At 38.6% G+C, this 14,365-nt stretch overlaps 1 protein-coding gene and 1 non-coding gene across 12 annotated transcripts in view; both read left to right on the top strand.

Annotated features, from left to right (window-relative positions):
• The first annotated feature begins 5,300 nt into the window (after positions 1-5,300).
• On the top strand, positions 5,301-5,493 carry LOC139981731 (U2 spliceosomal RNA). The gene has a single exon (XR_011797920.1). It is a non-coding gene; the product is annotated as a U2 spliceosomal RNA (small nuclear RNA).
• A 674-nt stretch (positions 5,494-6,167) lies between these two features.
• LOC139981584 (uncharacterized) overlaps positions 6,168-14,365 on the top strand; it is a 171,879-nt gene continuing 163,681 nt past the window's right edge. For 6 of the 11 annotated variants that reach the window (XM_071994077.1, XM_071994070.1, XM_071994074.1 and 3 more), the window contains exons 1-15: positions 7,112-7,616; positions 8,277-8,339; positions 8,922-9,022; positions 9,825-9,907; positions 10,031-10,110; positions 10,500-10,661; positions 10,854-10,981; positions 11,696-11,769; positions 11,947-12,026; positions 12,308-12,426; positions 12,588-12,670; positions 12,790-12,869; positions 13,246-13,407; positions 13,634-13,795; positions 13,990-14,117. In XM_071994077.1, the coding sequence (XP_071850178.1) occupies positions 7,514-7,616; positions 8,277-8,339; positions 8,922-9,022; positions 9,825-9,907; positions 10,031-10,110; positions 10,500-10,661; positions 10,854-10,981; positions 11,696-11,769; positions 11,947-12,026; positions 12,308-12,426; positions 12,588-12,670; positions 12,790-12,869; positions 13,246-13,407; positions 13,634-13,795; positions 13,990-14,117 (1,608 nt within the window). In that variant the 5' untranslated portion in view covers positions 7,112-7,513. Of the gene's footprint in view, positions 6,460-7,111; positions 7,617-8,276; positions 8,340-8,921; positions 9,023-9,824; positions 9,908-10,030; positions 10,111-10,499; positions 10,662-10,853; positions 10,982-11,695; positions 11,770-11,946; positions 12,027-12,307; positions 12,427-12,587; positions 12,671-12,789; positions 12,870-13,245; positions 13,408-13,633; positions 13,796-13,989; positions 14,118-14,365 lie in introns of those variants that run through there. The other 5 variants (XM_071994072.1, XM_071994076.1, XM_071994080.1 and 2 more) reach the window with 5 other exon arrangements.

Here is a 14,365-nt window from a genome sequence, read left to right as displayed (position 1 = left end):
CATTCGACCCCTGACTGTATGGACGCTCCGCCACTGGGTGGAGGGGCGATCTATATTGTGTGCTTCTTGGTCTTCAGAAAATAGATATTCTGTTGTTCAATTTCGTCAAATGTCAAGCTTTAGCGTCCAATACCATCGTACACATACCCAAGAAGGAAGGACTTTTGTTCTTATATTATGATAACAAATGATTTAATCGGAAGCTAATAATTTGTGATACAGAAAACCATTTCAGTCGAGATTTACTCCTTTATAAATGGAGCATCTCTTGTTGCAATTTAAAATCCTTCGTGTCTTTGAAGTAATCCACAATGACATCCTAGGGTAAGTCTATTGTTCGTCTGATCAATCAAAAATCTGAACACTTAAAACGAACACAATCGAGACGCATGACTTTCTGCTTTCACTGCAAAAAGTAAGATTTTTACCCCATCTGCCCAAGATAAATTTAAATTGGAAAATGTTTAAGTGTCGTCCGTTAGCTCAGTGGGTTGAGCAGATGACCAAGAAGTTGATATCTCGAGTAAGTTCAAAACCCAGCAAAGATAGACAAATGTGACAAAATTCTATTTTTATTTTTCCCTCCTTTTTTTTAGTTCTGAAGTTAGTTTTCTAGCTGATGTGTTGGTTAGCACGACGGTGTAAGCGAAAGACCTTGCACTGCTAACCGAGTAAACCGTGGCTAGGGTTCGAGACAGGCTGGAGGACTGGCGTAGAATCCCGTGTCATGTCTCCCTTGGGAGGATGCGAGGAGGGTCGGTCGGTCAGGTTAAGGTGGAACCTATGTTATGGCAAGAACTTAACCATGGATGTATTTACAATATCAGTTTACACTAAACTTAATTGTATTTTTCGAGAGATTGTTAAATACCGTAAGTTTTGATCGTAAAGTTAATGAAACCACAACGCTATAGAAAAATGTTTATTTGAAAGCATCCCGACGTTTATCTCTGATGTATACGGCTATGATGGAGTCTATACTATACTTCAATGTAAGAGCAAAAATAAGAAGTTTGTTCATACTAACAATAATAGCTTGTTAATAATACCCTATATATTTGTATAGTTTAGAGAGATATAACAAGGTTTAAACTTGCCGCCAAACTGAGTAAACCACAAAAGTGTTAATTTGAGGTAAAATAATGAAACTTCACGAATTATTCAAGATTTCAAATTAGGCATCGAGATGTTTATCTCTGACTTCTAAACGCGCTACGGTGGATTCTAAAATCCTTCAAACTGAGTCAAAAAGTCAGAACTAATAAACATAGCTTGTTTTAAAGAGATACCGTACCTATTGAATGACAATAACTTAGTTAAAGCATCACTTTACACCTAGATTTGTATGTTTAGAGAGATTCTAAAATGTCACCTCCGCGCACACACACGCATCAACGCACACGTACACCCATCCGCCAGCATGACTGCAATGTCTTACGATTATCATCCAAACCAAGAAAAGAAAAAAGAGAAAAAATTGCGATTTATCAAAAGTATTTTTGATATGAAATCGCCAAATGTGACAATGCCTATATTTTCGAGGTCCGATTTTAGCCCTCATGATCAATTGGTATGTGTGATCATGGAGGTAAAACAGACAACTGTTTTACTCAATGGTGTGGTCAACTCCGCGACCTCACACATTGTCCAATCAACTTCGTGTGATAATAACAGGTTCGGTCTCAGAAACAAAAGGAGAGGAGACCGCCCAGGTCAGGGTTAAGTGGTCCCTGAGTATCGTCTGTCACTATTATGCAACGTTCCATTCCTGAAGCGCCACACATAGCGGTATTATAAGCTTTTTGTAGTTTATACGGAGTGCAAGTTTCTACATGTGCCCATCTCAACTTCGGAGCTCATTGCGTACATGCATGTATATGGAAGCTGCACTGTTTTGGGGTATACACTGAGCTAGCAAACTCCGAGCTCGCAATCTCCGACATGTCTCTCCGATTTATGTTTTTGGTTGGGTCTAGGTTACCACGTCAAATTGTTAGAATTTTGTTGACATGGCCTGTTAGATAGGAAGCTAGACCTAGGCTGGAAAGAAAATGTCCACCGTTCGCAATGTTTATACTGCCTGAGGACTGTGCATCTCTGTACAGGGGATTGTGGGTAAGTGAGATGAATAACCAAGTATTTCACTGAGATTTAAGCTTATCGTTTAAAATTGAAGGGGCTGGAAAATACGTTTTCAAGTTCAATTTTGTTTATGGACAGGGTTTGAAGTTCAATTGTTATCTCTGTTTGCGTTTCTCTAGAGTGAGTATTTTCTCTCATGTAACCGAGTTTATACGTCATATGCCTATATAATAAATAGCATAGGCCTAAATAATACATTCCATGTATAACGAAGTACAACGCGGTTTGCGGGAGTGGGGAGAATTTATACATCAATTCCCGGTAGCACCCCGTATATATTGACCTCCTGTTACTGAACTACTCAGGTTGGACACATATCTGTTGTATCTGTCTGCGTGGGTGGGCTGGGGGAGGGTATATATGGGGTGGTCAGGATTGAAGAAAGACATAGGTGGGCTTGATAACATTAGTGGAGAGGCAGATTATTTCTGCATTTTGTGATCGGTATAGGTGCTTGGTGGCTATATTGAACATTTTTAGATCATATATAATATATATATATATATTCAGCTTGATCATGTGAACATTCTGAACGGGAAGTTGGAATTAAGCTCACTGCTCTGATCAATGGTTGCAAAGCATTTGTTTACTTAACGTGATTTTGTTTCCATGACAATAATTAACAAGCTCAAATATAGTTGTCATTTGAGCACTGCCTCACCAATGATAGAAGTTTAAGAACATATGTGGGGATCTAGCCTGCAGTAACTAATAAGTTACAATACACTGACTGGTTACGTAAGCACATACTGCGGTGGTATATCACTCGATCAGGAGGGGGGACTAGAACAATGGTATTCTTTGTTTATTTATCGTTTGTTATAAGAGTAATCGTATGAATCTGGGAGTCGGATATATACCCGAGGAGGAGTAACAGTATTTGGAGAAAATAGTTGTAGAATAATTTACTTCATGTTTCTGTGTCTTTATTCATACAACTGAACATTACAGGACACTTTTTTTTTTGCACGGAGATGGTTGATATTTAGGATGAGGCCTAACAATATACCATTTTTCGAAGAGCTTGATGGATTCATGCCAATCCTCTCACCTCAATTCCCACCCCTGTCCGGAGTCCTGCTTCTGATGATCCTGATATTAAATTCATCACTATATTTAATCGTTATGCTTTTCCGTTTCCAGGGCTTTACTTGGACATACGTTCTACCTGCTTGTCTATAGGCCCAGCTCTGATTGCTGGCCTTTCATGAACAGAAGAGAGGAAGGTGTTCTTTCTTGAGATTGCGGCTCAAGTTCTGGTCTTTATCTGTGAGAGCAGGGATTGCCATTTCTTAGCTCTATTGCGGTCAGGACGGAGAAATCAATTGGCAATCTATTCTCGGCGAGAAAAAGAGCTGCCCATACACCCGCAATTTCCTGCTTGATAATTAAAGGAAAAGTCTTACAGGCGCTGGAAACAGACAAACTTGGAACTGGTATATCTTCAAATTTGCCTGCAGGGGTGTCATTTTCTGGTGTTTGCATCAGCAGCCTAAATGGTGCGCTCGTAAAAAGGGATTGCAGTAGTTCGGTAACCTATAGTAGTAGGCCTACATCATTTTAGTGACCTAGGCTTTTTACATACACGCCCCCCCCCACACCCTCGTCACCTTTAATAAGAGGGGGAAAGACGTCGAACAGACAGTGGTCATATTATCTTGGTGATTGTTTCTCTCTAGCAACGCCCTACACATTTCTGCTTTATTGGCTCCAATTATAGCACGCTATAGCTAGGAACGTTTTGTGATTACGTAATCGACTTGCCACGGTCGTAAATCGGTCTCAGGCTCCACAATTAGCCTGCATAGCTTCTTAACACCATTAGGCTCTTTGCGTAAACACTGTGTGGAAATATGTTCATGTCTACAGTGTAGTTTATCACAACGTTCACGCAAAGACCCTCACACAAGAAAAGGCGTTGCAAACTAATTGGTAAAAATAGGTCATGTTAAGACCAAGGTAGGTCGTTACGTAATCTCAAGAAACTTTTCCATGATAACGTGCTATAGTTGGGGCTTATACAGCGGACATTTAACATTGCCTGATGAACTGTTCTAAAGCATAACCACAGAAGTGTTTGAATAATACGTCATGTGTCTAAACCTTAGGAGTAGACAATAGTGTCCGCTGTGTCCAACCATAACTGTTCGATGCGGTATATTCTGTAGACACAAGTAAAGAACAAAATTAATGTGTGTATTCACTAATACTTCATTTCACATCAACAGCTTCTATTTCTACAATGTATAAACGCCACTGTGTTAGTCTCTAGCTCTGTGTACGGCAACTCCAGTACAGTACAAACACACTGGTCACGAACCAATCAGATGTTGATATGTTATGACGTCATTAAGCTCCGCCCACTTTGGAACGCTTTATTTATCAGCGTGTGTGTGTGAATACAGTTTAACGAAGAACCTAGCATAAGTTTGATTCATTTGTGACGTTGTAGGTTTTAATATTTAGCGTTGACTCGTAATATTATTAATTTAAGTTACATTAATTACGTTCAATTAATATACGTTTGTTTTATGTCACTTTACTTTACTCTGACGCTTTTGGTATTAGCAACGTTTCTATACAAACACATGATACTAATACACTCGACCAGCGCACCAATCAGATGTTGATATGTTATGACGTCATTAAGCTCCGCCCACTATGGAACGCTTTATTTATCAGCGTGTGTGTGAATACAGTTTTAACGAAGAACCTAGCATAAGTTTGATTCATTTGTGACGTTGTAGTTTTTAATATTTAGCGTTGACTCGTAATATCATTTATTTAAGTTACATTAATTACGTTCAATTAATATACATTTGCTTTATGTCTCTTTACTTTACTCTGGCGCTTATGGTATTAACAACGTTTCCATACAAACACATGATACTAATACACTCGACCAGCGCAAATAATAAAAGGCATTGCTCTCGTTTATTTATAACATCTAGATATTTACCTTAATTTCTTTGAAATTTGGAAGAATTGTTTCGAAATTATAGTACATATGGCAACTTATGTACGCAATGTATGTTTTTTGAACGATTGGCGGGCAATTTCGGTATAAAACAACTCATATATTTAATGTGTGACATCTTCACTGCGGTTGTAACTCCTTTTCGGTAGAATAAGTTATCAAGCACTACCCATTGTGCAGTATCGCTTCTCGGCCTTTTGGCTAAGATCATGTGTAGTATCTGTTCTTTTCAGCTTAATATCTGAAACGCGACTCATCGAGTCGCTTGTATATTAAACTGATTTTTGCACTTGGGCTATGGAATAGGAGCTTGCTCCGTCCTAGCCACGGGTTCGCCCGGTCTTGCACTACCTCCGGGATTCGGCCCACTCCCTTCGGGGATATAATACAATGTAAAGAAAGTTTATAAAGCGATAGCAAATAAATGTAGCGAGTCCGAAGAGGTCAAATCGTTTCAACAAACTTTATCGCTACATACAACTTTATAAGTTGTTTATGATAACTTGTACGGTATACTTCCGTAGTTTGAACGACTCCTTTCGACAACAACAGCATTCATCTATAACTAAGAGGAATTTAAGAATCAAGCACACACTGGCCTATCCTCCTAGTTTTATATACCGGTTAAAGCATATCATCGGTCGTTGAATTTCAGATTCAGAACAACATATGATGCAAGGAAATAACCAAAACATATCACTACTTGCTGTAAAAATGACATTTATATGCTCTAAAGATGGGTTTTCTCAAACATGGTTAGATGCTTGCCCTCTTTAATACATAATTTAAAATAATTATTAACAGTGAATTGATGTTCTTGCTTTGACCTTATCGTTTGTAGTTAAAAACTCATGTGGACTTATTAATAATTACAACAGGAACCCTATTCTTTTCGGGGTTCTTCGTTCCCATTCCCCCCAGTCCCGTAGCCAGAGTTCATTGGGGTGGGGTGGGGTGGGGTGGGGTGGGGGTAAAATGGTTCAGACATGTTGAATGTTGGCTGTTGTCCATCCTGGTCAAACGTCTATGGAAGGGGTCTTCCCTGCTTTGAAAAAAATAAATCAAAGAAGACTTAGAAGGATTTAAAGCAAAAAGATGATACCATTTCTATAATTTTGACCACATTTTGTGCAGTCAAAGTTTGAATTTAAAGTGGAATCTCGATGAAAGTTTAAAAAACAAATGACGCAGCAGCATGTTCTCACATATACCCGCCAACGGGATCTGAATTAACTATACGCCATGTGCAGCTACGTCAAATAAAAATAAATGTACTGCAGCCCCAGTTGCCACGCCCTCCCCCTCCTTTGGTGTGGACATGCAACTGAGAGAAAGTATAGGTAATAATGAATTTGCCATTTGCCTTATATATGGTGTAAAGATGTTCTGTTATATGTTAAATACTTTGAAAGAAAGTTTGAGATTTTTGAGGAAGGGGGAGGAGGAAGGGTGGGCGAGACGGAACATTTCCCATGGTTACAGCCTGCATTCTCCCCCGTTATACATCTGAGAGGGTCATGTCTGTTTATGCTCGTTAGCTCACTAAAATAAATAGTAATGAAACTGAAGTAGGTGGGCTGGGCATTACAGAAGAGGTCCATGAAAATTTGGCAAACCTGTAACTTTGAGTGTCTCCATCCAATCCCAGACTCACCCATTCTCTCCATAATCTTAGATCAAATCCTTATTACAGTATAGTGCTATATATTAATCTATGAAGGAGCTGACAATTACATATGGTGGCTTACATTCCCCTCCCTAATATTTCCATGAAATATATATAGGCCAGTCCACATATTATATAATCGATGTTGTCATATCCCTTAGTGTTTCACTGTTCAATGCACAACAACGGGCACATAACCCCTGGTTTGCGACGATAATGCTAAAAGAAACTTATGTGACTTCGTGACGCATGCGCACATACCGTTGCGCTGTTTGCAAGTCGATGACTAGTTACGTAACCTTTAACACTAAAGCGATTAGAACAGTCAGTCTTGTTTACGGAAAGGACATAAAGATGCTAAGCAACAGCCCACGAGCGTCATCAAAGTCACTGCAAGCGACGAGTCTTGCGCGCATCCATCTATAACTTCCCCGCCCATTAATGTCGTACATCACGTGCGCCTATCTGTTATAGCGTGTTGATACTCTGTGATACACATATGTATATATACTATAGTCACACAGTCAAGAACGTGCAGATGCGCTCTGCGTTCTATAAATAACACGAATTGCGTTATTACAGCGCGTATACGCGTCTACCTAGATCCTATTGCGTAACAAATAAAACCAACATAGTTTTGTTTACAGTTAACTTACCACGTACTGCACAATCACTTCATATTGATACATACAGCGATCTAGTTGTGTTTATCTCGAAGAGCTTTAACCATGCTACTACTAGCTATTAATCTTATTCTGACCTTCCTGCCCTTGCTTTACTTTCTCGTTGAAGGATTTATCAACATCATCCGAGACTGGCTAGGTGGAGTCGGTGAGTTCTTGCACCTATTTTCATAAATTTTTGTTCCTATGTTGACAGAATATATTAATGAAGTATGATCGATGTTTGCTGTCTCCGATATAAACAGGAAGTATTCCCCCTGTGAATGTTATAACAAATAGTCAAGATCCACGGTGGAAGGGTGAGGGGAGAGGGGGACGGGGACTTGATGCGGTAGGGTTGAACCGGTGATGCCTTTTGTATCATGGTTATAGTGTAAGCAATATATTAAAAAAATCCTGGCTGTGTTAATATTATTTTATCGCCTGATAAATTTGCGGTAGGGCTATATGCCCGTTCTCGGAAACGATGTCCCATTCGAAAATTGCTCGGTAGAACTGAATAAGGCTAGCATAGCCTACTTGATTCCCGAGCTGAGGGGCGAAGTCCGGACCCCAAACCTATTTTAGTGGCCCATCTAATCCTTGGCCCCGGACCGATAAGTAAATTGTTGCGCCGCTGATCCCAACATTCAAACATAGTCGTCTAGTTGGTAATAAATTAGCCTAGCGTTTGGATTACGTACGTTTTCAAGGATTAAACACCTATTTGATTATGTACACTATTGCCATACAACATGTCGCATTGTGTCACTCGCTCTGCAGGCATAATGCGTGTGACGTCATTTTTGAAATTGTTTTTCTTTTCAAGACAACGGCCCCAGGAAGACTATGGCTGGGTTGTTGAGAGAACTGAGGCTTCAGAACCGACGAGGTTAGTTAAAATGATCTAGTCAGTGAGTTATTTATCTTATTAATTTCACATTTTTTAATATTATATATACATACATACATGTGCATATGTATATATATATATATATATATATATATATATATATATATATATATATAAATACATATATATACACATTAAAAATATATAAATATACAGAAAATTTCCAACAGTGAAAAAATCTTCCAGCCTCCACCGGGATTCGAGCCCGGGCCTCCCGCTTTATGTCTTCTTGACATGAATGGATTACAACAAACCTAATAAGATGTTGTATATAACCGTATGCATTCCAAGTTGTTCAGATTCTTCATCGCTTAAAATGTTACCCTGCATCAATCGAGTAACAACAATATTTCATATCCTATAGATGATTTGGTTATAAGAGCAAGGCTACTATTTCTGTGATTTCTCTTAATATATGTTGTACAACTATTTGGTGACAACCTGGCTTTAATCTATTCCAACCCCTAGTCCACCCAACTCCACCGTAAATAAAGTTATGTTCTATAAAACAGAACCTGTTCACATAAACGCGTCCACAACTTTGTTATTCAAAACTTGTAGAGAGGATTCGTGATCGGCAAAGAAGACAAATCCGTCGTCATCTGAAGAAGATCAACAAGAAGCAGACAAGAACAACATCTAAAGATCTTCATAAGACCGTGGTAATGTCACACATATATTATATAGGCCGGGGTAAGAAACCCTTATAATGTCACATATATATATTATATAGGCCGGATTGACACCTTGGTAATGAACAATGTCATAATATATGATGTCACGTAATGTTAATATATTACAGGGGCGAGTTGATTTATTATTAACGTAACTAAGACACACGAATTTCATCTATAAGAAGGCTAATTATCCACCCTCCCCCCCCCCCAAAAGTAAAGAAAATGTTGTTATTATGGGCTGTATAAGAGAAAACTTACTCCATTGTAGTATGAGCCCTTATAATTAAATGAAATAATACATGTATAAAAATATTAGTTTTGCTCACCGCCATGAATGAAATTACTTATTTGATGCTAGCGCCCTCTCTTTAAATGTGAATTCTGAAAGAATACTGACTCCTAAAGAACAAATGCCCTGTTCTGTGTCAGGAGGGCGTTTGTTTTACCCTTCTTCTCCTTAGGTGTTCCGTTGTCGATCAGGTATCCAAAATGTGCAGATTGCCAGGTCTTATAACCCGGGCGACAGTTCTAACGAGACCGGGTCCCCTAATGTTTCCTAAAATATCTTCCAAAATGAGAATACAGTTGCTATTCTTTAACCCATATTTTCCCGGGCATCTTTCATTATTTTCCAGTGCCCCTAATTGACCCCGGGCCCCGAGGCTGTACCCCTTGAACCCTCTTTCACCAGGTCGATAAATTTGAAAGTAGCATGCAGTTAAAAGTTAAGTGATAAAATGGATTGTCTGTTTCATAAGTTCAACTATTTTGTTTTCCTCTTGGACAGGACCAGACTACCGAAAGGAATGTCCTCATCTGCCTCCTTGATATTTCTCAATCGACCACTGACCTTGGAATGACCTTGACCACGTGAGTACTTTCAATTGGCATTTGCATCCTTCATAGCAATTTATATACTGTTCTGCAATATCGAACTTCCTTACTTAAACCATGCATTAATCATGTATGTTTTATTTTGTTGTATATATATAGCGATAAACAGAAGACCGGAAAGGAACTTGTTCCTTATCGACCACCGGCCAGTTTACTGAACCTTCGGATTGATGTCACCGGTGAGTTGTCCTATTATGTTTGAATGTTGCCCATGGGAGACTACAACGTGAGTGAGAGGGGGGGGGGGAAGGAGTGGAGGGTGGAGGGTGGGGGGTTGAAAGGGGATGGAGTTTGGGGGTACTAGGTACGGGAGAGATTGGGCGAAAGTTGGATAGAAATTCAAACATCGTTGATTCTCGCTGATATTGAAATCACCAGTTATTCCTCAAATTTGAAATATGCTTCTATGTATAATATAATCAATATTAATAGGGTAAAATCTGCCTCGCCAGTTTGCTGTTCTGGTAAGATAAAAACCCTCAAAAGACATTATATTATGATATATTATTTAATTCCAACATCTTAACATGCGCATTTGGCAATCTATTTTGTTTTGTCATTCCAATAGCTGCATGTGAACTTGCTCGCGTGTTTCAAACCATGCTTGCTGCCGTCCATGCATCACAAATCACCCGTCGGGGACACGTGACGGATTATTCACCTACAGGACTGGAAGTTGTGGTTTATAGACCTCGTCCCTTCTTTCATCGATTGACCCTTGACCTCACAGGTGAGGCAACATCCTATCAAGTTAATAAGAATTCCTAAAATCTAAAATCGTCAGTTTGTAAGAGATATATGAATGATCTAAAATGAAAGAAAAAATGACTGATTTTGTTGAGCAGAACATTACACCAACACAATGAAAGATGAGTAAATAATTGTTGTATTCAGTCCATAATGTAACTTCTATTTTATTTAGTTGCCTGTGACATTGCCCGGATGTTCCAGTCTCCATCTGCTGCCCTCATTTACGTAGATACCAGCAAATTTAGAGTCTTTAACATCCATGCAGAGCTCCTTGATGGCAATGATGGTTTTCAAACACAGGTGAGGATATATTTTAAATATTAGTTTTTCTTTTAATGTCTCAATACCTGTTTGCTGATGAATTTCGGAAAACAAACTTCGGAAGTATAGGTTCGATGTTTCTTCTTCTTTTAAATGCTCTCTGACCAGGTGGGTTAAATAGAAAAAAAGCTGTCGCAATCGAAAGAAAGTAATTTATTTTCTGTTGCCCTTATGGTGCGAAAGATATACCGTAAAATCACTACGACCGCACATGTCAGCATGTTCATTACACAAATGTAAATAAAATAGTCTACACATGTGGCCCGATCAAGATGTTAACGCAGTCCTATACTCGTATCGTCCACTTTTCAAATTCCACAAAGGAAACGTCTGAAAACAAATGTACATCCATTGCAATGGAAGGAAATGACACCATTTTGCAAGCTACATCGGTAAGACCGAAAGAAAGATACTATTCAAGAGGAGGGACCTATAAGACAGGCTAGCCACGAAAATGAAAGTAGTCCTAGGCCTAACAGTCGTAAACAAAACAGAGAGAATTGATTTGATTCGTCAGTCATTACAAACTGCATTGTGGTATTAACACAGTTATAACACGACTCTGAGACAGCCACGCAAACCAAGTCTCTCAACCGGTACAGTTATGTTTCATAAATTTATAACTGTAAAATGAATTCGCGTTTTATACTTTTCGAATAAGAAACTGGATGTTTTTCCTTCATTTGTTGACAGATTGTCGCTGATGAAACAGTAAGTGTGGACAGCGAGAAACAATCTTGTGATGACATCTTTTCTCTCGGAGAAAGGTAAGACAAGACACCAGCTATTTAATGGTTGTATGCTTTACTATTTAATCGAAGAAGCAGATAGTGGGGAAATGACTCCTTATTAAAAGGATCAGACATGGCTAGCGCCCTCTAATTATTATAGCGACTTCAATGATATAAATGACTTTTCATTTCTTTATTTTGTGTACTTTATAGCTGCGACCAACAGCAGACTGACGTCACTATTGGACTGGGCACTTCCACTGAAAGAGACGTTGAGAAAGAAGGTTCTCACGGTAAGCTTAAATACATTTATTTTCGTATGATTATACATCACTATAATTCATATCAATTGTCTTGTATGTTTCCGATATTGTGCACTCTATCTTGTAGGAAGATGCATAATGTTTTAAAGACATTAAACAGGAATGACAAAACGAATTCATGAGAAAGGAAACTTACAAGAAAATGATTTTTTTTTTTGAAGTGTGGAACTGTCACCAACATTCGTTACGTTATTCACTTCTCCCATAAATATTCATTACTTTATAATGAGACTAAATTGTTTGCCCAACAGCTTTCCTTTTTGACGAAGATATTGCCAAACTCCCTTACGTCGAACCAATGAGACCACAACAACTAGTCAAGTGGGAGGAGCTTAGTGACGTAACTGACCATGGCCTCGATTTAGATCAGGTACAGAGACGAGAAAAAAACCTACCATTATTCGAAAAACATTTTTGTTTGTAGTTTTCTCAGATAATACTTGTACATATTTTTTTATGATGCAGTTAAAAGTGAAGTGTTAAAATGGATTGTTGTTACATCTTCAACTATTTTGTTTTTCTCTTGGACAGGACCAGACTACCGTAAGGAATGTCCTCATCTGCCTCTTTGATATTTCTCAATCAACCACTGACCCTGGAATGACCTTGACCACGTGAGTACTTTCTATTGGAATTTGCTTCCTCCATAACAATTTATATACTGTTCTGCTATATCGAGCTTCCCCACCTAAGCCATGCATTAATCATGTTTGTTTTATTTTGTTGTAAATAGCGATAAACAGAAGACCGGAAAGGAACTTGTTCCTTATCGACCACCGGCCAGTTCACTGAACCTTCAGATTGATGTAACCGGTGAGTTGTCCTATAATGTTTGAATGTTGCCCATGGGAGAGTACAACGTGGGGGGGGGGGTGTGTTGAAAGGGAATGGAGTTTGGGGTACGGTATACGGGGTACGGGGTACGGGAGAGATAGGGCGAAAGTTAGATAGAAATTCAAACTTCGTTGATTCTCGCTGATATTTTCACAAATCATCAGTTATTCCTCAAATTTGAAATTTGCTTGAATTTATATATAATAAATTTCAATAGATAAAATCTGCCTCGTCCGTTTGCTGTTCTGGTGAGACAATTACCCTCAAGATGACTTTATGTAATTATATGTATTCTTTAATTCCAACATCTTAACATGCGCATTTGACAATCTATTCTGTTTTGTCTTTCCAATAGTTGCATGTGACCTTGCTCGCGTGTTTCAAACCATGCTTTCTGCCGTCCATGCATCACAAATCACCCGTCGGGGACACGTGACGGATTATTCACCTACAGGACTGGAAGTTGTGGTTTATAGACCTCGCCACGTCTTTCATCGATTGACCCTTGACCTCTCAGGTGAGGCAACATCCTATCAAGTTAATAAGAATTCTTGAACTGTAGAGTCGTCAGTTTGTAAGAGATGTATAACCTAAGATGAGAGAAACAATGACTGATTGGTTGAACAGAACATTACACCAGCACAATGAAAAATTAGTAAAGTATTGTTATTATTATATATTCTTTAATTCCAACTTATTTACATGCGCATTTGGCAATCTATTCTGTTTTGTCTTTCCAATAGCTGCATGTGACCTTGCTCGCGTGTTTCAAACCATGCTTGCTGCCGTCCATGCATCACAAATCACCCGTCGGGGACACGTGGCGGATTATTCACCTACAGGACTGGAAGTTGTGGTTTATAGACCTCGCCCCTTCTTTCATCGATTGACCCTTGACCTCACAGGTGAGGAAACATCCTATCAAGTTAATAAGAATTTTTAAATTCTTAAGTCGTCAGTTTGTAATAGATATATGAATAACGTAAGATGAAAGAAAATATGTCTTATTGATTGAGCAGAACATTACTCCAACACAATGAAAAATTAATAAATTATTGTTGTAATCAGTCCATAATGTAACTTCTACTTTTTTATTTAGTTGCCTGTGACATTGCCCGGATGTTCCAGTCTCCATCTGCTGCCCTCATTTACGTAGATAACAGCAAACTTAGAGTCCCCAACATCCATGCAGAGCTCCTTGATGGTAATGATGGTGTTCAAACACAGGTGAGGATAAATTTGAAATATTAGTTTTTTTTTTAATGTCTCAATACCTGTTTGCTGATGAATTTCGGTAAAAAAAACTTTCGAAGTACATCCGAAGTTTCTTCTTCTCAATGCACTCTGATCAGGTGCAGTAAGTTGGAAAGGTCGAAGTTTCAATTTGGCAAGCACGTATTGACACTTTTAATACATGTTTATGACAACTAAATAGAAAAAAAAAACATATGAGAAGGTTATTAATATGCACCTGC

The sequence above is a fragment of the Apostichopus japonicus genome, chromosome 15 (genome assembly GCF_037975245.1).
Source record: "Apostichopus japonicus isolate 1M-3 chromosome 15, ASM3797524v1, whole genome shotgun sequence".
Taxonomy (NCBI): domain Eukaryota; kingdom Metazoa; phylum Echinodermata; class Holothuroidea; order Aspidochirotida; family Stichopodidae; genus Apostichopus; species Apostichopus japonicus.
This window is presented reverse-complemented; position numbering and strand designations above follow the sequence as displayed.